General features: G+C 41.8%; 1 protein-coding gene across 1 annotated transcript; it reads right to left on the bottom strand.

Annotated features, from left to right (window-relative positions):
- Positions 1-25,787, bottom strand: EEF1E1 (eukaryotic translation elongation factor 1 epsilon 1). The gene is made up of 4 exons (XM_075416960.1): positions 25,632-25,787; positions 23,679-23,879; positions 8,652-8,747; positions 1-670 (listed from the first exon to the last, which is right to left on the bottom strand). Exons 1-4 carry the CDS (start codon positions 25,737-25,739, stop codon positions 530-532), a joined length of 546 nt encoding a protein of 181 aa, XP_075273075.1. The 5' UTR covers positions 25,740-25,787; the 3' UTR covers positions 1-529.
- Positions 25,788-26,522: the final 735 nt, after the last annotated feature.

Genomic DNA, 26,522 nt, shown 5'->3' with positions numbered 1-26,522 from the left:
TTAAGACTACAGTTTTAAAATAATTTATTCAGTCACATAAATACTTTGTAACATTTGCATGTTCCCTTTTTCACATCCTTGGCATGCAATATAGCTCTTAACTTTTACAAAACTAGTGTAAACATCCATGGAAAATAAAAGAGAGTGGGACATACATAAAATTCAATAAATAGCAAAAGGAGTGAATAATTGAAGGAAAATGAGTAATTCTTTCCTACTAAGACTACGTAATTACACCTGAATGTTTAATTGAAAGAACTTTCCATTTTTTAAAAATAGGGAATTTAAAAAAAAAAAGTCCATTTCCATCTTTCTACCATTGTTGCATTTAATCAGACACATGATACACTTTAATTAGTCCAGATTCTTGAACTAACAATAGCAATTCAATGCAATTGTATTATTTGAGGCATCAACAGTTTGGTTCACATACAGAAGGTTACAAACCAGTATTTGCAAGTTAGTGGTTTTGGACTGTATAACTTCTAAATTCCTCAAACACCCTTCCAACATGACACTGAGATTTTCCTTAATGAGCATTAGTGTATAATCTGTTCTTGATAAAGACGACATTAGACAGATGTTGTCGGACGCCTGGATAATGCTGAATGTGACTGAACCAACGAGACACATTAAGGTACGTCTCCTTTTCTTGCACCGTAAGGTCCACCTGCATGGGGAAGAAATACAAAGCACCAATAATACAAGGCACTGCAATCATTAGTGTCATAACATGTGGCAAGGTAAAATACAAGTGGATAGTTTTACAGCTGATTTCAACCCACATAAAAAGTTGTCACAGTCTGGCAGTATTCTGTCTTAATTTCAGATATTAAAATTCACAGCCCAGAATATGCATTTACTTTTAATTCGCTCAAATGAGCAGACCCGGAGCACGGAATATACATTTGTATGATAGAGAGGGGTGAAAAAGGGCACTGGGTTGCTTGAACTTAATGCATCTGTTCACAGGTTTAGCACACAGCATTGGCAGGGGCAAGGAAGAGTTCCACACCACACACAAGTCTTTCACATAATTCTAGCAGGCAGTCTTGCCTCACAGGCAAAGTGACTACTCTGTATTTCAAGGTGTATACCAAGTACAGAATTAAGGTTTTTTGTCCTGGAATTTTAGACTGGATAGAAAAATTGAAAGTTGTTTTCCATTCTGAGCAATAGTGATACAATAGTTGCTAAGAAACAGCATAGCTTAACACTTCACTGTTGCAATGTGGTAGCTGACGTTATTAAGATAGCAACGGCATGATTCAAATTACTACAATAAAACAAACTGGAAACCTCTCCATACTTCATAAACATATTTAAAGTACTATCACTTACTCCTACAGTTTTAGGTCCTGTTCACCAGTTCGAGTTAACAGCACAGTCACTTGCTGAGTTTAACCCAGATCTGAACAGCTGCAAGATCAGTCAGGAGGCAGCCTGCAACTAGCACCCAGCTGTTGCAACAGCTCCTTGCCACAGGAATTGTGGCTAAGGAAGAGCTTCAAGCCTACCGTTACTTTTATCAGAGGACTGGCTCAGATAAAGTCATCCACAACTACAGATCTTAACTATACCTTTCAAAGTCTTCTAAGTTCAAGTCAGCAAAGTCCTCAAAGCTTGGCTACAAAGTCTTCTATTTCTTCAAAGTCTGTCAAGCCAGCTGTAGAACTATTCCCATCCTGTACCACCTGTATTACTGTTCCTTGATCAGCAATTCTAGGTCTCCTCCTTCCTCTGTAATGAAGTTAGCTTAGCAGTTTCGACAATAACCTGTTTCCTCACATTAACCTACTACAACTGAATTACAGATGGGGTAGTCCTCAAAACAGACTACAAAAACTGCATCAGGAACAAAAAATGATCTTCACAGCAACCACCTCATCTCATCTCATCTCATCTCATCTCATCTCATCTCATCTCATCTCATCTCATCTCATCTCATCTCATCTCATCTCATCAATATGTAAACCAATCAGTGTGGGATGCAGCTCACTTCATTTTCAGTTAGCTAAGTTAGCCATCAAGCTTAACTTCGTCATCCTGACAACAACTGCAGTCAACAAAAAAGGGCACACCTGTACAGGATAGTTTTAACAGACAAATCACTAGATAGGCATGCCTAGTATTTTTCATGGTTAGACTTTAAAAGCTACTCAAGGCTAATCCCCTCCTCAAAAGCCAAACAGATGACATATTCCTTATGCCTTCTTCCGCAAACACCAGATTTCATGGATAACGCAGGCTTGTTGCAAATTCAGTCTTGGGCACAGGACAGCTGGAAAGAAACATGTTCCAACAAACTTTAAATCACAGGAAGAGCTATACATACTCATTTACTCAGCTGTATGAGCCAAAAGCTGTTCAAAACTCAGTCTCATGTTAAATTTCACCTTACAACATACCAGCCCTTTAGATTTCAAGAGCTGCCTGTAGCATTTGCTGCTTCTCCTCACTGTTGTCTCACATAGCCCAGCACTTGGCTTAGAATTGGAAAGCTTTAAACAGGTAAAAAGAAAATAAGGATATATACTAGAAGATGAACAACTGGAAAAATACCAAGAAAGAAGAATTTCAAGGAGTTGCAGTAAGGAATTGTGCACCAATGCCACATAGCATTAAAGCTCTAGTAAGAGTAAGTTAAGAGCATAGTAACTGCAGCAATGACTGAAAAGCAGGGATCATGCAGCTGCTCCTAAACTCAAGTAGCTCTTCTTCCTACGGGACTCACCTGCCGTAATACAAGCATAGCACTGCACATGCACTGCCACAACAACTTCTGCAATTTTGAACTGTTTAAAACCCCAGTTCAGGCCACATGACAAAATCTGCTTTTCTTGCTGCTGGCAAGAAAATGTAAACACTATTCCTACAGCTGTATAGTCTGACAGAAGTGTACAGACAAATCAATTAAAACACAGCCGTGTGTTATTTTTGCTGAGCTAGAAAGCTAAGAGAGTTAATCAGCATTAGCCAAGTAGAAGAGAATAATACCAATAAGGGGAAAAACTCCAGAATTTTTAAAGGCACTGGAAACAAAAAATGAAAACTATTAAAATGTAACACCAAATGCTTCACAAATTGCCTGAGCTTCTTCAAGTACATTATATTCAGAACCAAAAAACCCATTCAGTACCATTCAGTGGAAGATGCTTTTGATCACCTGCAGCTTGCTACAATTAATGGTAGTTGGAAGCTAGTGCTTGGTATGAAGCTGTAGAACCACTTACAAAGCAACACAGAACATGAGAAGAGCAACATGTGTGCTCTCAGGCCATCCAAAATTACTGATAGTGATGAAAAGTATTTAAGTATGAGCAGATACTAAAAATACTGTCACCTTAAGTTCCATGAGTGTTGTACGCTTGAAGTTATAATTACAATATCCTTTTTCAAAGTCTTCAACAGGTAAGCACTTGGTTATGAAAATGCTGAACTTCAGATTTTGCAGCAGACACATCATTTCCTCACCATAATTTTATACTGATAATTCTCAGTCTTCACATTTCTCTAATGTAAATCAAAAATAAAGGAAAACTAGTCCTCCTCCATTCCGTTAGCGCAGTGAAAAAACATCTGAAGGGCAAACCAGACAGCTACTCTAATAACAAAACCCCTTTTTGTACTCTAGGCACAACAAGCGAGATATTTTTACTTATTTACATAATGTGCTCTATCAGTGAAATATATTAAGAAGCACTTTGTGGCATGCTCTACTTTTTACTCAGCACATAACTCTTAGGTTAATTGTTTAGAGATCACTTCCATGGCATTTTTTACAACATTTTGTTAGATGGGTATTTTCTGTTCTTCCTCATTAAATTAGATAATTCCCCCAAGTTAAGAAAGGCTGCTGTTCTGCTGTTAAAATAATTATTTGCTATTAAAGCAATTATTTTAATAGCAATGAAGGAGACACTCATTTTGACAGGCTTTTTTTTATGTCATGAAAAAAAAGTCTTATTCTTCCACCACAAAGCTCACAAAGGGTAACCAAGGTGGTCATCATACAACACAACTAGAAGAGTTTCTAGAGCGGCTATAAATATACGCACTTTAAATATATTTGCTTTCAGTAGCATTGGGGATGCAGGCATAAATTCCCATTCCCACACCCTGCATGTGCATGGAAAGTCTAAAAATAACTGCCTACATCTGAAGTTCTTCAGCATCGAGAAAAGGATAAGATACTACCTCACTTTTCAAATTTAGCCTTTAGATATGAGGGAAAGAGGAAAAAAAAAACAGAGCTGAACGGTGTATTTAATGAAATACATATACTTTCACATAGTTTTGACTAATTTTCTGCTGTTACAGGAACATGCTTAAAATTACATCTTTTTCTTAAAGTAACACTGTTTTACGTAATTCAGTGCGAGTACCATTTCCGGCATCATTATTTAGAAGGAAAGTCTGTTAACCCAGTACTAAGATAAGCAGCATATCAGTGAACATTAACAAAATCATCGCAATTCGTTTACTACTGGAAATGTTCATAATGGAAAAAGTTAACTGGAAAATAAACTACTATTGTTGTCTCATTATAGTTCAGTATTCGTAGTTCTGACCCGAGCAGAACAATTTAGTTTGTTTTGTACTTGATTTGACCCCAAAATTTTGACTGAGGCTTCATCCATTTGCAGATATAAATTTCTCCCATAAGTTATCTTCTAGACCTTATTAAAGAAATTTTTAAGTCAGACATACAGATTCAAGACTGCTTCCTTGGTTCTGATAAAATTTTTGAAGTCTAAACACAAATCAACCTTTGCATTGATTATTTCTCTTAAATAGAGCTGGACTCGTGCTGATTGAAATTACTTCAGAATAAAAACATAGGGAAACGTTTTTATTTTAAATAAAAAAGAGATGAAAACAAGTTAATTACCACAGGGGGAATTTAATGCTTACTGATTGCCTGAGCTATCCTCAAGCAATGCTTCTAAAGCCACGTTTTCTCTGCAATCTATGCTTTAACCTAGTAGAACTTCATTGTTCATCATATTTATCCATATACATATTTAGTTAATCAAAGTGTCTAAAGACAACAACATTTATATTACATACATGGAGACATGGAATTACATATGACAATGTAAATCACATTCACTGAAAAAGCTCATTTAGACAGTTAATATCAAGCTTTACACTTTTTGGGTGTTTGTGAACTATATTATGATGCAGAACAATGTATACAATTTAGTTTATGCCTTATTATAACAAGTGGGTATTTCTAACTAATAGACTCAAAATAGATTCAGTCTGCAAGAAGCCTAAAACACTACCTGCGTCTGACTCTCACACATTAAAATACTAATTTCTTTTGCACAATATGGATTTTTAAACACATAATACTTGTGCATTTGTAAGTGCTATTGTGCTTATTAAGATAACTAGAAGGGACAGGAAGAATTAAAGAAAGCCATACAACTGCAAAATGAAGAGTTGCTGCTGTTAAGTAGACAAACCGATTAGCAAGTTGAAATGTGCGAGCCTGGACAGTGAAGAATCAGGCTCCAGAAGTCCCCCTGGACAATGGGAAGGGCAGAATGAAGGTGGGAGGAGGGGAGGAATATCCCAGAATCACAGAATGGTAGGGGTTGGAAGAGACCTCTGAGGGTCATCTAGTCCAACCCCCCTGCCGAAGCAGGGTCACCTACAGTAGGTTGTAGAGGACCTTGTCCAGGAGGGTCTTGAATATCTCCAGAGAAGGAGACTCCACAACCTCCCTGGGCAGCCTGTTCCAGGGCTCCATCACCCTCAGAGGGAAGAAGTTCTTCCTCATGGTCAGACGGAACTTCCTATGCTTCAGTTTGTGCCTGTTGCCCCTTGTCCTGTCGCAGGGCACCACTGAAAAGAGCTTGGCCCCATCCTCCTGACACCCACCCTTGAGATATTTATAAGCATTTATTAGGTCCCCTCGCAGTGTTCTCTTCTTCAGGCTGAACAAGCCCAGCTCCCTCAGCCTTTCCTCACAGGACAGATGCTCCAGTCCCCTCATCAACCTTGTAGCCCTCTGCTGGACTCTCTCCAGTAGCTCCTCATCTTTCTTGAACTGGGGAGCCCAGAACTGGACAGACTACTCCAGATGAGGCCTCACTAGGGCAGTGTAGAGGGGAAGGAGAACCTCCCTCGACCTGCTGGCCACACACCTCCTAATGCATCCCAGGATCCCATTGGCCTTCTTGGCAGCCAGGGCACACTGCTGGCTCATGGTCAACCTGTCATCCACCAGCGCTCCCAGGTCCCTCTCCACAGAGCTGCTCTCCAGCAGGTCTGCCCCAAGCCTGTACTGGTGCATGGGGTTGTTCCTCCCCAATATGAAGATATATGATCCCCATTCAGAAACACGAAGAACGTAAGATGAATCCACAGGTGAAGTAAGCAATAGGATTGGGTGGTCTTAAAAACCTGTCTAATGTAATGTGGATTGGAAGATTTTTATGGTTTTTATTAAAATTTGGCTCATTCAGGACGATCATGGTACATCACTAGTATTTAGAGTATTCTAATGTCTGTGTTAGCATGTCATTGGTAGTCTATCACCAGTAACATTTGCAGATCAATTTTCTAAACAGCTTGATGGATGGCCAGAACTCTGGGTCTGCCCCCCCCGTGCCTCCCACTTCTGGCCTCCTCTCTTGAAGGACTGTAGGACACATTTATTGATATTTTGCATAAGGCTTAGCTGAAACAGCAGTGGATATGACAAACTGCTTTCCTGGACCACATCACATTAAGAGATACAGCAGCTTCCCCTCACCAAGCTTAGGGCAGAGAAGAAGCTCTCAATGTACTCTCCTCTTATTACAGGAAAAATAAAAATAATAGTAAAAAAAAAATCACAGGATTCTACAGTTCAAGATCTTACCTCTATAGTTGAGTACTAATGTTAATCAATTCTGAAACCTTCAAGATACATGTAATTCCTAGCTTGCAGCTTCTAGATTTTCCTCTTTAATTAGGATAGCCACCCCATTATTTGCCCTTTATACCTTTCCGATTCAGAAAATTATCTTCCATGAAATCAAACATTTCAGAAACAGATGCTGTACTATAAACTTGTCCCAAGTAGTATCTGGATGGTTGCTAGCACCCAGGAGCACCAAGTCATTTGTTTTTACCATCTGTTCTATTTCCCAAAGCAATAACTTGTATCTTTTCTTCTTGATTAGGTGGTCTACTCTAGAGCAAACTCTAAATTTAAAATATGCTCGATTTTCCCTTGCCCAAGTTTAAAAAAAAAAGTCTCATTTGAACTTGTACTCTCTTACAGCATATACAGACATAGTTTTAGAAAGTATTTATACATTTTTTCCTACGTCTACACATATGTGAAACGTAACCCACTCTGACACTCTAGTCAACAAATCTATCCTACTAAAGATATTTTACAAGGCAAATATGATTTAACAGAATTAAGTTTAAGTAACTTACTGTTACTTAACATGTTAACATGTTTTCAAAAACCTTCTGAAATAAAGCTTCCCTTCCCTCTCCTGTGTTTTACTCTCTCTCATTTGAACTTGTACTCCTCGACAGTCAAGATACACATACCTTAAGTTGTTTCTCATTTTTGGTTGCATTTTATTTCTTGATCTCCGCTCCCCCCCCACCTCAGCCTCCCTTTTAAGTGTAGCATTCTTGCACTCTTCTCCCAGAGCCCTGCTTTTAATCGTATAAAGTAAACATTCACCCAGTTTATTGAATTCACCAATTCTCAGGCACACATGCATTTACCAGAGGCATCTTCTGATTATCTCCTCCCCCCACAATTTTCTAATTTAAAACTGATTGATTTTCTCTTCTCCCAAAAACTTAGCAGACCTTTTTGTATAAGTCCTTTGCTTTGTTTAGTAGTGCCCACTCCAGAGAAGGATGGCTCGTTTACAGTCAAGTTCCAGCCACTGAAATACAAAAAACTTCTACTCCTTCATCCTTAAATTACCACTTGGTGTTCAGAATTGGGGTGCAATGATTTATAAGCACTTCATAGCAAATCCTGAGCTGACTACGCAGCATCTCAACACCTTCTCCACTCGGTACAAGCTCTTCTGTTGATGTTTTTGTGGTTTTTTTCCCCCCCTTCTAAGCACCAGCTCCCCATGTTATTTTCATATTCTGTACATTATCAAGTCTTATTATTAAGTCTTGAAACACAAATGATGTTTTGTTACGGCTCACACTTTTACATGCATACATCCTTCAGGAACTTAATTTAGGTGCATCTTTCATAGCATCAGCAGCATTCCTCCAGTATCAACAAGGTTAGTACTTTCAGTTTTGACCCATCCTTTCAGTTTCATTTATCTGTTTCCCCATGTAGTTCTGTAAGCAGTCGTGTTTCAGACTTGAACATAGAGTCCTTATACCTAGAAACACAGGGATAGCTAATGTCCTACATTATACAGAGGAAGCTAAAGCATTCTGGGCACTGCAGATAGTACACTTTTGACAGATTCATAGCTAAAGATTAAAAAAAACCTGAACAACTTAAAAACAAATTTTAGTTGAAGTTCTTACAAGAAATCTCTTCATTTTTGTTCTGTAATTGTCATTAATCAATTCAGTAGGTCAACTTCAACAATAAACTGCCCTTAAACAATTATGATAGCTGTACATATAAAAATAATGCAAATAACACTTACCATGACACGATGCAATCCATAGTACATCAAAATGTCTGCTAAGGTAAAAATGTTTCCTGCAAGGTAGACTTTATCTTCAAGGTGCATGTTAAGATCCTAAAAAGGAAAGTCATCATACTGCTGTAGTATTGACTTTGCAAGACAAAATATTAAGGCAATTGTTAAAAGTAATAGAAAACTTCCTCTGGAGACCATGCATATAAAATAAATGCCAGCTTTAATTTATCCCAACTCAGCAAAGGATAAAAACATTAAAAGAAGAAAAAATTCTAAAAAGCGCCAAGATAATAAACTAAAATATCATCCTTTGACAGTGAGAATTCAAGAAAACTTAAATGCTGGTCTTCACACAAAGTGCTAGCCAGCTTGCTGATGGCACATAATTTTTCGTAATTCCCTCACATCCACTCAAATTTCTGTAAATACAACTGTGACTTATTTTGCATATTAAGCTGACTCCACAGAAATACTTTAAAATCTGTCTCTTCTGGGCTTCAGACTACCGGAATTAAAAAATGCAAAACTTGAGTATTTTTTTTGCTACTAGTGCATATGACTCAGAAGCACTGCTGTTGTATATTTAACATTTGTTAAGTGGAAACTGCAGTCCTGTGATCAAAGGAGAGCATACTGCTCTTCCAGCAGCAGCTTCTCCTGTCCTCCAGGACTCACTCAACACAACTGGTCAGCAAGGTTCTGGAATTGCAGATGTGCAAGAGCCAGGGAAACACAAAGGGATAGTGGGATGGGAGATGAATAACATGTTTCAAGTTCGATGCTGGAAACCTGATATCCATCAGGTGGTATGATTTGACACCTAGGTTTTTATTAATGTTGAAATCACTGCTAGCAATTCTTAATGACTAATACTGTCAATTCAGCTGCTAAGTCCATGTGAAGAGCACAGTGCTTCAGCATTTTAAGATCATCTCTCAACAATTCTGTATCAGAGGCTACAAGGGTGGGTAGTAGAAGGCTTCCATTTAGGCTCACTGAGTAAATATTTCAAATCTGTATTACTGAAAGACCCATTTTCATGGCTTTTTGTATGCAGTATTCTCTGCTGAAAACAAGAGGCTGACACTCATCTTTGCTCAAGTGTATCACTTCTAAGAACACAGGCATCACACAACAGCTCTACCTTCTTACCTGTCCTTCCTTTTCTCCACATCTTACCTACCTCTCATCCAATTCATGTACCTTTCTGCTCCCTACTTCCCTCTAAAGAAAGAAATGTACCAGCAAACAAAATTATCTACTTTAACCCTGATCCCAGCATAAGCAAGCTTTAGTTTCATAATTTTCTCTTCACAAATGTAGGAAAATAGTTGCCCAGCTTTTCCTTGGATTTGGCAGCTCTCCCTGCTAATATTCCTCTGCTGGTAGAACAATCTTGTAGTAAATGCACTACTTTTTCCTTAGCGATCTCCTTAAGCCACCCTTCTCCTCCCGCCCCAGAAACAGAGGTAAGCAGCTTGAACATAACTCATGTTTTTCAAAACATCCCTGAAATAATTTTTCAATCTGAATTACAGCACGTTCCATTTTAAGACCACCTTTTATTTTAAAAAAAAGTCTAGGGCGAGGAGAAGGGGGTTAATAAATAGCGAACAATTTAAAAATTACATTTAGTAATTGCATATTCCAGTTTTTGTGGTTCTGTATTCTTACTGATCTAGAGATATCCTACAGTGCATACATACAAAAACAAAACACAAAAATAAAATGCTGAGATTTTAAGACATCTGACCTTGCACTTGAATTTGACAAGTTTGACTCCATTATGCTACCTCACTATTTCTTTGATAGCCTCTTCATGACAGGACTCCTACAATTCTGTAGTATTTAAACATCCTCATGTCTGCTTTGATTCCTCTTATTAGAGCAAATCAGGGAAAAATATTAACTCTTGCATAGTTTAAATTCTATAAGGTCATCCACCCCGGCTATGTAGCTTCTTTTCTTTAGACTGGTTTACTGCCTTGTTCATGTTAGTTAGCTCTCAAATTACTTTAAACATGTAACTACAGTTCTGTGGAATTTCACACAACAGAAAGGCAAATGCAATGCTAAGAAAAATCTTACAGAAGAAAAAAGTAGCTAGAGATCTGTTTATTAGGTGTTGGGGTTGATGTAGCTTGAGAGTTAGCATGACTAGGCTGCTTAAGCAAAACAGCATAACTGAACAGGCTGCTGGAAAAGACAGCTAAGAATAGTCATTGAGAAAGTTCTGATAGTGCACATGGTGTGGGTTAGCAAAAACAAGATGTGTTCAAGGACGTGGAGGCAGTCTGTTGCTATTGGCGTTAGTGCATAGTTACCAATCATAAGGGAATGTGGGGCATGTGAACAGCGCGTGATTTATGTCTGTAGCCTTATCTGAATAAGTGTAATCGCGTGTACAGATATGAAAAATGTATATAACTGCACAAGCGCAAAAATAAAGGGAACCGACTGTGCATTGCATCAATGTGTGTGACAGTCGTTCCTGTCCTTGCACGGATGCTGAAACTCGGCATTGTGGTGACCCTGAAGATTTACCGCAGCCGAAGAAGCCAGGGGACTGCCAGCTGGCGAGGTAAGCCGGGCTGCCCAAGAAAGGCAGGAGCGGATCCGCGGCACGCCGGGGGGGGGGGCATGAACATCGGCAGCATGGGTTCCACTGTATCAGCGTCAGAAAACACGGTGCTGAAAAGCCTGTTGGAATTGGTGGATCGAGCCGATGCTAAGTTAACTAAAGCAGACATATCGGGACTATTATTATGGTGCCGCCACCGAAAGCTGATAACAATGGATCAGCTGTTCGATCCGGATGCGTGGCACAGAGTTGGGATGGACTTGTGGGACTCTGTGCAGGTCAGAAACAAAGAGATGCGACAATTAGCCCCTGTTTTCCAAACTGTTAAAAATATGATTGCTGATATGAAGGACGATGCTACTGTGGCTGCAGCTGCCGCGAGAGCAGTTTATGCAATCAGTCAACCCGCGGGAGAGTATCAAGATCCCTGTACGGCACCTCAGGCTTATACCGTTCGTCCTAGTGAAACGGAGTTTTGGGGACGACCAAGTATTGAATTGGGAGACTGGGCACCAGCGCCACCTACAGCCCCACCACTGCCAGAGAATGTGCCGCTTCCAGACTCTGATTTTCAAGAAATGGATACTGACTCGCCCGAAGGACCAACATCGCTATTATACCCAAAGATTCATAAAAGTGAACTTATGGACACGTTGAGAAAGCAACAGGATCAAATGACAAAGCTGTTGGACGAGATGCAACGACTAGATAAAGGATCCCGTAACGCCACGATTAAACAGGCATATCGAAAGGCTCACGAGGTCATAACGGACGGTTTGCGAGCGGTCGAGCAGCAGATATGTGGGGAGTCGGACGGGATGGGAGAGGTGATTTCGGGGGGGTCAAATAATGGAAGCATTAACGAAAGTGCACCGGCACAGCATTCGCAACGGCACTGGGTTAGGCTCATGCTGGAAGACGGGGAAATGAGCTTAGCTGACGCTGATCACTATTTATGCAGTAAATATGGTAAGGGGGTGGGGGACGACGAACGTGAGGAGTGGAAGAGGGGCGTGAAGTGGAGAGAGCAAGGAGGGGGGGCATCCGGTGTTCACAAGCCTGATTGCGCGTACAGTGGGTGTGGTCTGCAGGGACCCGGTGGTACAGAGGGGGGTGGTGTGGCCGCTGGAGGTCGGAGTGGAGACGGGACGCCCCCGATACGCGACCCTAATTTTAATATGGGACAACAATGGAGGGGGGTAATAGAAAATGCTGTAATTGAAGGACAAATGCTACCAAACAGTTTAACAGCATTCCCGGTGTTTACGCAGGGGAATCAACAGATATGGGCTCCTTTTGACTGGAAAACAGTGAGTCAGTTACGAAAAACTGTAATGAACTATGGTTTGGATAACAAGCAAGTTATGACGCTGGTTACCACCTTTTTCAAAAATCAGATATTAGTGCCAGCTGATGCCTGAGCCTTGTTAGAATTGGTGTTGCCCCCCACTGCCTTTATGTTGTGGAAGGATAAGTGGTGGGATAAATGTGAGGTTGCAATGATGGAAAACCTTCACCTAGGTGCCGATGATCCTTTACGTGTAGTTACACTAGACCAGCTCATGGGTACTGGCGCTTTCCGCGACGGGGCGGCTCAAGCAGCGCTACACCCTCAAATATTGCAACAGTCACAGAGCTTAGCCCTGGCCGCTTTAACTGAGTTACCACAGATTGGGAAGCCTGTATTACCTTATACGCAGATTCGTCAGGGTCCTGATGAGCCATACATGCACTTATAGACTGATTAAAGGAGGCATTAGATGCGGCACCGAATCTGCCAAGTGAAGCAAAAGGTGCAGTAGGAAAGGATTTAGCTTTTCAAAATGCCAACACTCAGTGTCAACAGATAATTGCGTCCCTACCTAGTGGGTCTACCCTTAGTCGGTACGTGGAGGCTTGTTCCCGATTACCTTGCTTAGCGGAGGAAAGAGAGAAGGCCAGAATACATGCGGCTGCTATGGCCTCTGCTTTACGACCTGCCATGCAAACGGGGAAAGGGGATCGAGGTGCTAAATCAAAAACTGGTTGTCTTATTTGCAGAGAGGAAGACCATTGCAAAAGAAACTGTCCTCAGATCAAGAAGCAAAAGGTGGTGGCTGACGAATTTGTAGGGACATGCCATAGATGTGACAAGTTCGGGCACAGAGCAGCTCAATGCAGGTCGCAGTTTAAAAAGGATGGTACCCCCCTGTTGGGAAACGGGCAGAGCAGCGCCAGGATGGGGGGCGCGAGGACAAGAAAGTTCCCCACAGCTATGGCTGTCTCGACGAGCTCCGAGCCGCCACAAGCGGCTCCGCAGGAGTCGATCTGGCCGTGGGACAAGACATCACTACAGAAGATGATAAGGTGCATGCCGTTCCCTCAGTAGCCACAGGACCCTTAGGTCATGGGCTGAGTGCATTGTTGGTGGGGTGATCCTCTGCAACTAGTCAGGGAATTTTTGTCCTACCAGGGGTAATTGATGCAGATTTCACAGGCCCAATAGGGATTATGTTAAAGGTATTCACGCCCCCATTAACCATCAAACGAGGCAGCAAGGTTGCCCAACTGATTCCTTCTATTGCTCAGGTCCCCCTAACTGACCCTAACTATAGGGGAAGTGATGCCTTTGGCTCAAGTGGACCCCCCTTGGTGGCATTCGTACAACCTCTTTCCACAGAACAGCCCATAAGAGAGATCACTATTAAAGGACCGAACAGCATTGTACTAAAAGACCAGAAAATGTTGTTAGACTCTGGAACGGATGTTACTACAATCCCTAGGGCCCAATGGCCAGTCATGGCCACTGACGGTAGTGTCAGGCATGGTGACAGGAATCGGTGGTGCAACAGTGACACAAATGAGTACTGAGTTCACTACCTTTGTAGACCAAGATGGTAAGTTGCTGGCACAAGCACGCCCTTATGTCTTGAATACTACTATTTGGTTATTAGGCAGAGACGTATTATCACGATGGGGTTGTGTCATTCAGACACCTTTTTGACAGCAGCCATTGAAGCGAGCGCATCCAGGCCTACACTGAAGCTCATGTGGTTGACAAAAAAGCCGGTTTGGGTGGACCAATGGCCGCTGTCTACTGAAAAGCTCGCCCATCTCCAAGAATTGGTGGATGAACAAGTGAAGTTGGGGCACCTGGTCCCATCCACTAGTCCTTGGAATACTCCTGTGTTTACCATTCAGAAAAAGTCCGGAAAATGGAGACTCTTACAAGACCTAAGAGCACTTAATGCAGTAATGCAGGATATGGGGCCGCTACAACCCGGACTACCATCGCCAGCTATGATACCTGAACAATGGGATATCCTGATGCTAGATTTGAAGGACTGCTTTTTTACCATCCTGTTACATCCGGATGATTGTGAAAAGTTTGCATTTACAGTACCCGCCATTAACAGAGCATCACCCACGAAGCGATACCAATGGGTAGTGCTACCACAAGGTATGAAAAACTCACCAACAATGTGCCAATGATATGTGGATTTGGCGCTGCAACCTTTCCAACGATCTCATCAGGAACTAATTTTGTATCATTACATGGATGACTTATTATTGGCCTCACGATGTCCAATCCAAGATGACATTGTTCGTGAATTAAAGGGGATGATGGAAGATTGGGGTTTAGTGGTGGCTCCTGAAAAGATTCAACGACAACCCCCAGGGAAATATTTGGGCATGACTTTAACTGAAACCGTGATTAGGCCGCAAAAGTTGACTATACGTGCTGACAATGTCAAAACCCTTAATGACGTCCAAAAGTTGGTGGGAGACCTTCAATGGATTTGGAACGTTTGTGGAATAACCAATACGGATTTACAGCCCCTGTATGAACTATTGCAGGACGGAAAGGATCCTCATGAACCACGCCAATTAACACAACCAGCAGAGGCAGCACTTCAAATTATCGCGCAGAAGATTTCACATGGTTCTGTCTCCCAGATACTTGAAGGCTCCCTGATCCAGTTATATATCTATGACTCTCGGGAAGAGATCATTGGGATATTGGCTCAATGGCGGGAGCAACAATCAGACCCATTATGCATCCTGGAATGGATTTTCGGTCCTAGCCATTTCAAACGAACAGTGACCACAAGGATTGAGGCTATTGCGGCTACAATCCATAAAGGATGCCAATGAGCAAAAATTATTGCTGGAGCTGTACCACACCAAGTAATAATGCCACTTACATCCCAATTGGTCGCACAGTTTTGTCAAACCAATGATGAATTTGCGGCGGCTGTATTGAACCAACCGTTTGTAATAATCACTACCCGCGTCACCCGTTGTTTAAGACATGTTTATGGTTGTTGGCACGGAATATTGTGACTGATTGCCCGCTAGACACACTGACAGTGTTTACGGATGCGAGCAGCAAATCGAAGCGTGCTGGGTTTGTGTGGCAACTACATGGCCACTGGTACTCGCACAGCCTTGTGGCGGAAGGATCTGCTCAAATTTTAGAACTTTTAGCAGTAGTGGAAGTATTGAAACGGTGGCCTCAACAACCAATATTGTGATTGACTCACTACATGTCGTTGGTATCGTACAAAGGTTACATTTTGCCTTTATCGGTAAGATACAAAACCCATTGCTGTTCAGTGCCATAACTCAGTTATGGCACATGCTTCAACAGCGGCAAGAACCACTATTTGTAGCTCATATTAGAAGCCATACTTCCATTCCTAGGGGCCTAACAGAAGGTAACCGCCGTGCGGACCAACTAGTGACAGCCGCTCCCGTACAACTGTCCACAAGCTTTGATGCTGCATAAGCAGCGCATGACTTTTTCCATCAGTCTGCGGCGGCACTGCAAAGACAGTTTTCATTATCTAAAGCAGATGCGCGTGCTATTGTTGCAGCCTGCCCTGACTGTGCGAGACTCACTCCTATACAGGATGGTGGTGTAAATCCTTGAGGTCTACAGCCCAGACAACTTTGGCAAACCGATGTGACTAAGTTCCCCCAGTTTGGGCGTTTGAAGCACATCCATGTCTCTGTCGATACGTGTTCGGCTGCCATCTGGGCAACAGCAGCTACTTCTACCAATGCCAAAGCAACCCAACGACATTGGGCGCAAGCCTTTGTGTGTTGGGAACAAATCAAAACTGATAATGGCCCAGCCTACAGGTCTCAGGTGGTGGCCCGTTTCCTTCAGCGGTGGGGTGTTAAGCATGTACGGGGCATCCCATACAACTCCACCGGTCAAGCTATTGTTGAGCGTTCCCATTGCTTACTAAAAGATCATTTAAATATTTTAAAAAAGGGGGGAGAGCAATCCCCGATAGACTGTCTACACAAAACCCTTTTTGTCCTGAATTGGTTGAATGTTAGAGGAGGTCATAGTGACCCCCCAGCTGTTTGGCACAGGGGAACAAACAAAAATGTCTATGACAATGATGTGGTGTTAGTAATGGTATTCCACCCGGATAAAGGGGTTTGGGAAGGTCCAGTACGACTACTCACTTGGGGGAGGGGATATGCTTGTATTTCTACAGATACTGAACGGACAGAGTGGGTGCCGGCAAAATGGATCAAACCCATCTTGAACAAACATGGAAGAAGAAGGGGAGGTGATAAAAAGACAGTGGGCCCAGTTAACAAAGATGCTAACCACATGGTTGAAGGTGCTACATCCTAACGATGTATAGCTGTTATCTGTACTATCTGACAAGTGTCAATATGAGTGCCTGCTTTCTAGGGCTCCAGGGTTAAGTTTTGGAGAATGAATTATTTTGCTCCTTTCTGGTAGTAGAGTTTGGGTACCCAGGCAGGACCCTGCAGTTGAACAGCAATGGTCCCAGGGATCCAGGACCTCCAGCCGGCACCGAGGGATTCTCGGGGAGAACCTCTGATCACTGGACCAAAAAGTTCTGAGCAGGGACTATTAATAAGACAAAAGCATTCTTCCAGTATCACTTTTGTTGCCTGCCTGCTGTCTGTTCATAAGTCTTTGTAATATTTGCATTTATGTTGAAAACTTGGTGTGCTTGCGTGTGTGCGTGGTCGCGACCATAAATGTGTGATTTTATGTTATGGTGTTTGTATTTCTGTGTTCTGATGGATTTATTTGGTTTTTGTGATCTAATGGATTTGTCTGGACTAAGTAACTGCCTTTGCATCTTCTGGTTTGGTAAGTTTTCCGGTTTTTGACTTTAGACTATTGTATCTGCATTCTGATTTATTGGAGCTGTGGAAGTATTTGATGCAGCAGGAAACAGATGGGGAATTTCTGGCTGGTTAATGTCACTAATCAAAATGTTATTGCTTATTGTTGTAATAATTATGGCAGTGATTATGTTGGTCCTGTGTATAATACGCATAACACAAAAGGTATTAGAGCTAACTGTGAAGAAAATTTTTGTGATGCAACTAACACAAATTGAGCAAATGTTTTTAAGGCAATGATAAGATAGCTTAGCTTTTTTTGAAAAGAAAAAGGGGGAGATGTTGGGGTCGATGTAGCTTGAGAATTAGCACGACTAGGCTGCTTAAGCAAAACAGCATAACTGAACAGGCTGCTGGAAAAGACAGCTAAGAGTAGCCATTGAGAAAGTTCTGATAGTTTACATGATGTGGGTTAGCAAAAACAAGATGTGTTCAAGGACGTGGAGGCAGTCTGTTGCTATTAGCATTAGTGCATAGTTACCAATCATAAGGGAACGTGGGGCGTGTGAACAGCGTGTGATTTATGTCTGTAGCCTTATCCGAATAAGCATAATCGTGTGTACAGATATGAAAAATGTATATAACTGCACAAGCGCAAAAATAAAGGGAACTGACTGTGCATTGCATCAATGTCTGAGAGTTGTTCCTGTCCTTGCACGGATGCTGAAACTTGGCAACTAGGAAAAAAAAATCATAAAATCATCTGTTCTGATACATTCTGTGACTATCATTTTTCATTTTGATTAACGTGCAGAATAATGAGAAGTAACACCACTGAAATGGTATTTCTAACCCACCCCCCCGTCCTCCTCCTTAGTCTAGGCTATGGAATCAGGGCTTCGTAAAGTAAAAAAAGCTTATTATCTCTGAAGGTACAATCAACACAGTTATTTTCCTGCTCAAAATTTTGGATTTCTACATCAGAGAGTTTATGGCATGCTAATTCTTAGCTTTATACACCTTCAAGAGGTAGGCTAGTTTCTGTGGAGAAATACTGTCTGTCCAGTTGTTCAGGATGGGTTAATATCATACAAAGAATAAATTTGTTCTTCAAATATACTGCACTGTATACTCAAAATATTCATTGATAGAAAAATCCTAAAACTTTAAAGGCACATCCACAGCGTGAACCAATATTTATTCTGGTTCATCAAATTTTATTAAGTCAGTTAACTGAGCAAATGGAATTTGATAAAAAAGGTTTAGTCTTGGATAAATTAGCATTAGTTTATAACTCTGTTTTTGCACATGTACTTCCCCTCCCATAAAATACAGATATTCCTATTTCATTCTGTGAGTCAAGCTAATTCAGAAACACCACAGTACAATTTTTATTTCATGTGCACTAGGCACATTTAGTTAATCTTGCCTCATGGGCTATGCTACCCATAGATGATTAAATTATTGGCTAATAGCCAACTGTGTTAAAATTCCTGAAAGTAAGGCTTTCTTAAGCGACCACGGTATTAAACTGAAATAGTGTTTGTGTCCCAGAGAGATTAATGAAAATATGAATACAAAACTGTATTTGAACTTCTACTACATCCAGGAAATTCAGGTCTTTTAGCTGTCATTTGTATCAGTTTCTGTGATGTACTGAACATCACTACGTATATTGATTACGTATATACAATCCCCGTATTCAATCACTGAGAGTCTTGGAAGTTGCTTGTAACTACATGAACTTATTGCTGCAGTGCCTCAGGAAACTCTTTCTCAAATTTCAGACAGGTATTTAAGGCATAACTGCAGTTTGACGCACTAATATGCACCGAACAACTGCAGCAATTCAAATTCCATTTTGGGGTATGAGAGGGGAAAAAGCAACAAAAAGAAGAGATATTGCATTATTTATGGCTTAACCGATGGATTCCTATTTGCTTGTTCTATGGAAAAAATTCCAATGTACAGCCCATATCTAGAGTGACAGCTCAACACATCCCATCCATGGCACTCTTCTGGCTATCCTACAGTATCCTTTACTGCAATCTAACTGTCTGTAACCTAATTGATCCATTAAGGCAACTGAATCCCTTCCAGTCACCACAAGCTGAAACAGCAGCTCAGAGAATTAACAGTTGATTCTTATGACGACTCAATAGCTTACAATGGATTTAATCATACTCTGATTTGGTTTTGGGTATTTTGTCCACAACAACATAAAGTACTGGTGTATGTACTTCCCTGACACACAGCAGCACACCCTTTCACTCAGCAATATTCTCGAGGTGATTTATGCCCCAAATGCCTTAATATTGCACCATGCAAAGACAAAGAGCTGAGCACTCTCAAATGCCTCAGGAAAGCCTGGGACAATGCTGAATCCAAGAAAATGATTCTGCAGCCACATTCAAGAAAAGCAGAACTGCACTGTCGGGGCACAGCCATACTTTTAAATCGCATGTAAGACTTTAACTGCAAAATGATGAGCTAAACCTGGTCTGGAAAAACAATATATCCAACAACTAATTTTCTGTAAAAGACAGAAGAAAAACAACAACAAATGTTGCTCAAATAATCAAAATTCACTCTTTTACACCTGTAAGTGCACAAAAATATCCCAGTGCTAACAGAAAAGGGAGAGAAATGAACATGGAAGGTTGAAGTTTAAAAAAATGCCTGCTGGACAAGCTTGCCAAAGAGGGTAGGCATCCTATTTAGAAGTCTGTCAAAAAACCGTACAAGAACTGTGCATTAATGGCATGGGCAGAGCATGGATTAACCTGCTTATGTATTTGTGGAAACAGTAATTTTTCAACCAATCATGTTAAATAAGAATCTAAGCTCGCTTACCCAGATTTCTAACTGGATTTCATGATTACAGCCAGACACCATGGGAAACTGGGACAAAATTAGCTGAAATCATGGAACAATTTTGTATGAGACACTGAAAGTAGTACACCATAATTCTTGTTTATAATTATCCTTCAGACTAGAGATTTCTACATTTCTGATGAAGCTTTTCTGTGAATTGAAGTACAAGCTCCAGTTATCTAGAATATGTCTCTGAAGATGGGGTGGGAAGAACCCTCAAGTTTGAATACCTAAAATTGGCAAAGAGGAGACAATTCAAATCTCCTGAATGGAATTCGTTAACATTTAAGCAGACATGCGATGGCACAAGTGTTTCACAAAGGTTCTCAATTCTCAGAAGAGTAGAAAAACTACTAGTTATCAAGCACAACTACTTGACAATTCTCAGACTTTTTTTCCCCCTCTATGCAGCTTAATTTACCACTAACCAAACATCAAAGCAGCAAAGGAAAATCCTCTCGTCCCATAGAAAAGAAAGCTAACATAATGCGTTAGATATTATGTTATCACCACTACTGACAATCATCATTCCTACGTATCTGCTGAAGAACAACCCAGAGGTATTGCACCCATTTATTCCGCCCAGTACAGGAGTGCAAATCAAAGTTAGACGAAACTCCAAGAGCATTTTCATTGGCCGGCTCTGAACAGCATGGCATTTGCTCTGAATGAATATAAAAAACCTGGCCGAGATGGTCTGACTACCTCATGATTGTTTTCATGCTGAGTAACAGCTTTTATCAACACGTCGGTAAGAACAATTTAAGAACATATTTTCCTAAACCCAACAGAAAACCCTTCCTGTTCAAATTAACAGACATTAAACCAGTTATTTACTGACATTTTTCAGAACCATATCACCTCAGTTAAGGATTAGAGGCAGCCTAAAGTTTATAGCAGAAGTGACTGAGCTGTTTTTGGCGCAGCTTATTATAAGTTGTGGCTCTAGGCTGCAACTGTCCCAAGACTGCCATTGTGTATTCCAAACAAGTTGTAAAACTACAACCTCAGACTTCCGTCCCTATTTTAGGTTTTTTTTTTCCCCACCCATACTCCCTTTTGGCATAGTATACTTTAATGGTAGGCTGCCTCTTTTTCTGATTAATCATGGTGACAAGAGAGCAAATTAAAAAAATCAATCTTAATTGCTATATTACGAAATTATTAGTGGTGGAACAATTCCACAGCAGCCTTGCGCCTAAATAAATTCTGGCTATTTAACATCTGTCAAGAAAAAACATCCATAGGAAAATTTTAAAGTACTAATATCTATTAGAATATACTCAAAGGCAGAGATTCTCCCTCAAGTGACACTGACTTTCTTGGTAAGGAAATTTTGCTTTGTTTGCAAACGCTTGATTTATCTACGTATTTGTATTTCAGTATATTGTCCTTCTACACTGCCAGTGTTGCTAAGGCTAAAACTGAAGAGATACCAGCTTCAGCATGTAACCATCATATCTCTGCGTCTGCTTTTAATACTCAAATGCAGTTCTGCAAATACTCATGTGTGTGCTGACAAAGCAGGTATCATCACTTCGCCCATCCAAAGCAGATGTACTTTGTTATAATAAGACAGAAAACTTGCTTTTGTTTTTTTATATGATAGAAGGGCAAGAAAAGTAAATAAAAGTTATTCTCATATGATCTTCTCACAGTTTGGGAGAGAATAAAAGGCATCACAAGTTTGAGAAAACTGAAATTACATAATACTTGTCATAAAAGTTTTTTTTAGAAAAATTAATTAGACAAGAGACCTCTGAGAGCCACCTAGTCACACTACCCATTTAACATACAGCTAAACCTGAAGTTAAACCCAGATTAGTCAACACCTCCTTCAATCAAATTCTGAAAATCCCAAAGGGTAGACAATTTTCATGCATACCTATAGAGTAACCATGACTCAAAAGGTTTTGATAGTATTTGCATGTAGAAAGTAAGACCAGAGATGGTCCAAAAGAGAAGCAATGTAAACAAACTCACTTTTAACCAATGGAAGGTATTCATTCCATAGATACAGTGAGGTCAAGATAATTCAGATTATCTGGGGTGTGAGAGAGAGAGAAATGGTTCTTTAGGGCTTTCACCAAGTTGATCCTTGTAAAGCAAGGCATAACATTCCAAGTCATAGAATGCTTTGGGTTGGAAGGAACCTTTGGAGGTCATCTAGCCCAACCCCCCTGCAGTGAGCAAGGACATCTTCAACTAGGTCAGGCTGCTAGATCAAGGAGGTTGTCAGTTTGAAAAGGACAACATATTACTAACAAGCTTTTGCTCTGCACCGTTTTAAGGTGAAAGATTTTCCTTCATTTTAAGTAACACAATGTGTTAACTCTTGAATGCTGCTTCAGTTTACCTTTGGTTTCTGCAGCACTTCTAGTTCATTCAGACTTGTCACACCTGACAGAAGTCAGAAGTATTAAGCTGCTAGCCTCAAGTAAAGTCAATCTTCCTAATACCTTGAAGCTCACAAAGCTATTTCTAAACCCAGACTTACTTGTAGCACTGAGCATTGTGTACTTTCCAGCTAATTAGAAAAAATAAACACTTTAAAAACTGAATTTCACTGCTATTTCATACAGACTTAGTAAACAGAGCCCTTAGCACTTAACATTGTTTGTTTGAAGAACAGGAACCTAGAAGAGGAAACAAAAGTGTAGTACTAATGTAAAGTAGATTTTCTCTTCAAGCTCTGTTCCTACAAGACTGAAAAAAATACTAATTACCAGTCACAAGGAATAAGAAACAGAATGGGGTAAGTGTTGCTATCTATTCTCTGCCATTAGGCTGCTCAAATAACACGGTGACCCTTGAGATTCTCTGTCCTGCTTTCACCTGTTGAAGAGGAATTAAGCTTCAGACTGCAAGCAAAGTTTAATACAGTAGACCAAAGCCTCCATACAAAGTAGCTTGATGTGAGGAGCAGTTTTACAGAGGTTCCTTTATGGTTTCACTTTTCACACACCATTCTGTCCAGTAACTCCTTTTGGTATTAATATCAATTACCGCAACAGCCAGCTATGGCCTGTATTCCATAATTACCAAATCAGTAAGAATAGTTCTTCAAACAATCAGAGCAGTGTTATCTTGAAATACAACGCCAACTTGTTTATAACCAAGGTTTTACAAAGACAGTAAGAAACTGGTGCCTTCCATGGCTAATATGAGACTAGGCAGCTGAATACCCTGGGTAGTTTACAGCATTACAGCCATAAAACACTACAAGAGCTCTGCTTCCATACATTTTACAGTTTAAGCTGTTTTCCCCTCCTGTTTCAGGTTGCTGGGGTATTTTTGTCAATAAAAGTGAAAAGCAGCAAGCAGAGTAAAAGCCAGTGCTTAAAGATACTGCCACGTCTTCAGCATTTGCTCAGTTTTATTAATTGGTTCTTCATACACACATTAGCACTGTAATCTTCTTCAAGGTCTAGTCACTGCAAAATTCAGCTACAAGGTAATTAAGTACTCCTTACCTTCAGAATTATTCTAGTATCTTCTTTACTAGAGCCTCCGTCTACTCGAGTCACTCTATATTCCAACCACTGCTGAACCACAGCCTTCTCTTCTGCAGTGCTTCCAAGCAGTTGGTCTTTCTTGGCCTGTTTAACTAGGTGGGCAGCTATGGTCATTAATCCAGTCAGACCAGGACCATTGTTTGTTTGAAGAACAGGAACCTAGAAGAGGAAACAGAAGTATAGTACTAAGCAACTAATTAAAAAAGCAGTCTCTAGGAATAGCTATTGTTTTTTAATAGTCACTCAAAAGGATCATTAAAGCAATATATAAGAATTTAGAAGTATTCCTACTAAAGGCAGCAACACAAAAAAAAAGTGTATGTTTTCTTTTTACTCTGTGGAGTGGTTTATTTTTAGTTTTTACAGAAGAATGGTATTTAACATATGCACATGGGCAAACCAGGACACCTTTAGCTCCAATTAATCAAATTCTGCCAACATTAGCAAGAAATAGCATTGCTTGTTCTAACACTGGCAGAAACCTTAACTTTTAAATCACTTTTATATTTAGTACTCTGACTTAAGATTCTGAAGTCAGCAGCATCCAGCTTCTCTCCAAGCAGACTGCAGTAGCCAGACTCTCAGAAATGCTTATTCATGTTCACTGTTCTATTCCAAAACGCTCTGACAGAAGTCAGTAGTTCACTGGTATCAGAGGAGGACAACACAACACACCTCTGGGTTTAACTGTATCTTTCTCAGTGACATTAGCACATGTTAAACTGTGGGAAAGGAAACTGAACCTCTAAGAACCAGAAATGAAATGAATGAAGTGAAACTCAATGGGCTTTAGTCTGTTGCAGTCATTCATGACCTCAAATGATAGAAGAGAAACTGATTAAAATGCAATGCTCTTTTTTTTTCCAAGTATCAGACCCCACAGAGGAGCCCATTCAGGTTTGGATTTAATTAACATAAGATGCAAGTTGAAAGCATAATATTAATTTTGCAGTTGTATCAAGAGTCTTTGGCTACTATTCAATTTTTCCACTGAACACACAGTCAGATAAACTGCAGACAGATCTAGTTACTTGATTATTCAGACTTATGCTTTACAGTAATAGCATTAAAATACCACTTGGGTTGTTACATAATTAAGAAACTTTTTGCAATGAAAGAATGCATATATTGATATTCAGGACTCAAATCATAAATAGTAAACAAAGTCAAGAAAAAAACCCACACAAAAACATAAGGAACAGCTTCTCTTCTGTCTCAAAGAACCACGTAAAGGCCCTCACACATTTGTGACACTCTCAGCCCCACATCAAGTTTTTCATGCCTCAGCTGCATATTAAACCATGGAACTTAATGTTTGCATGTGAACTTCAAAATGTCAACACATCTGCTTCAAAAGAGAAAAATATTTAAGAGCAACCGTGCCTCACTACAGAGGCATTCCTGATGTTAAAACACCTTATTTTTTCAGGTCAGCTAACCATACCAGCACAGATAGAACTGCACTGGCATGAGGAAAATGCAGGGAGAAGGGCAGTGGTGTAAGAACAAGCACATTTTACGCCGATGTCTCTCCAACGGCACACGACAACCCTTCCACAGGCACAGGGAAGAGCTTTCCAGAACCTCCGAATCTGTAGCGAGGCTCTACGGCCACAACTTCAGGCGGCCGGCGAAGGAAGGGGCTGAGAGAGGAAAGGTGAAGCCCCCGCCCCAGGGCAAGATCCGACCCTGCGGGGAAGCGCAGCCGAGGCCGACACAGAGCCCGCCCCGGAGAGGGGGGAGATTGGAAGGCCCCGGCCACTCAGCCACCGGTGTGTGTGTGAGGGGAACCGTGGCGCGGGGAAGGCGCCGGACCGGCGGGAGGGGAAAGGGCGAGGGAGGAAGCCGCTGGGGAAGGGGGCCAGTGGACGCCCGCGCTCGCTGCTGCCCGCCCCTCCTCACTCCCTTCACCTTCCGCTCCCCCTGGGCGCCGTACTTGTTCCCTTTCGGCAAGCCCAGCAACTTCTCCAGCAAAGCCAGCTCCTCCCCGCTGGGCCCCAGCCGCGCCGCAGCTGCCATCTTTGGCGCAGGACCACCTGGGCAAGCAAAAGCAGCGGCGGCCGCCACCTGACAACAACCGCCAACCTCATTGGAAGACAGAAACACCACACCGCTAAAGGAACCTCCACTACTATTGGGCTGAAGGGGCCGGCCAGCCAATCAGACGCTAGGCTCAGCCAACGCATGCGCCGAGCCGGGCTTTGAGTCGAAACCGCTCGAGGGCGGGAGGAAGGGGGGGGAAAAGAGCTGCGGATCACGAAGGGCGCATGCGCAGCCGCGCACAAACATTCCCCCGCCCACATGGTGCTTTGCGCATGGGGGCCGAGCAGAAGGGGGGCAAGCCGCGCCTCCGGGCCTCAGCCATGGGGTGGGGCCGGCGGCCGCTGACGGGGCGGCGGGCTCATGACCTCATCCCGGTCGGGGGGGTTGTGGCGGGGAGGCAGGCGCGAGTCGGTCTTCCCAACGGAAGTAACGGCCGCTGCTTCCGGAAAGGGGCGAGCGCCGGTGATGGGGCGGTGGCAGTGCTCCCGGCAGCCTTAGGCTACCGCGGGCTTCGGGGCAGGCGAGGGGCGGCAAGAGGTCCACCCGGCCCCCCGCTGCCGCGGGTGGAGTCTCGGGGGGAGTCGCGGTACTGGGGGTGCGGGGAAGGGTGGATGGCGCCGGGCCGGGCCGGGCCGTTACCCGTGCCGAGCAAGGGCAGGGGTGAAAGAGGTTCAGTAAAGCGCGCTAATGAACCGTGGCTAATGGCGGTAGCGAAGTGAAGAGAGAAACCCCACGAAACAGGGCTACGAGGATGATGAG

The sequence above is a fragment of the Opisthocomus hoazin genome, chromosome 3 (genome assembly GCF_030867145.1).
Source record: "Opisthocomus hoazin isolate bOpiHoa1 chromosome 3, bOpiHoa1.hap1, whole genome shotgun sequence".
Lineage (NCBI taxonomy): Eukaryota > Metazoa > Chordata > Aves > Opisthocomiformes > Opisthocomidae > Opisthocomus > Opisthocomus hoazin.
The sequence above is the reverse complement of the archived record's forward strand: the minus strand, read 5'-3'. Positions and strand labels throughout refer to the sequence as shown.

Coding starts and splice junctions, on each gene's coding strand:
- EEF1E1 (XM_075416960.1), bottom strand. CDS start 25,739: ATGGCAGCTGCGGCGCGGCTGGGGCCCAGCGGGGAGGAGCTGGCTTTG. Junction 23,880..25,631: donor GCGCCCAGGGGGAGCGGAAG/GTGAAGGGAGTG, acceptor TTCCTCTTCTAG/GTTCCTGTTCTTCAAACAAA. Junction 671..8,651: donor ATGGATTGCATCGTGTCATG/GTAAGTGTTATT, acceptor TTCCCCATGCAG/GTGGACCTTACGGTGCAAGA.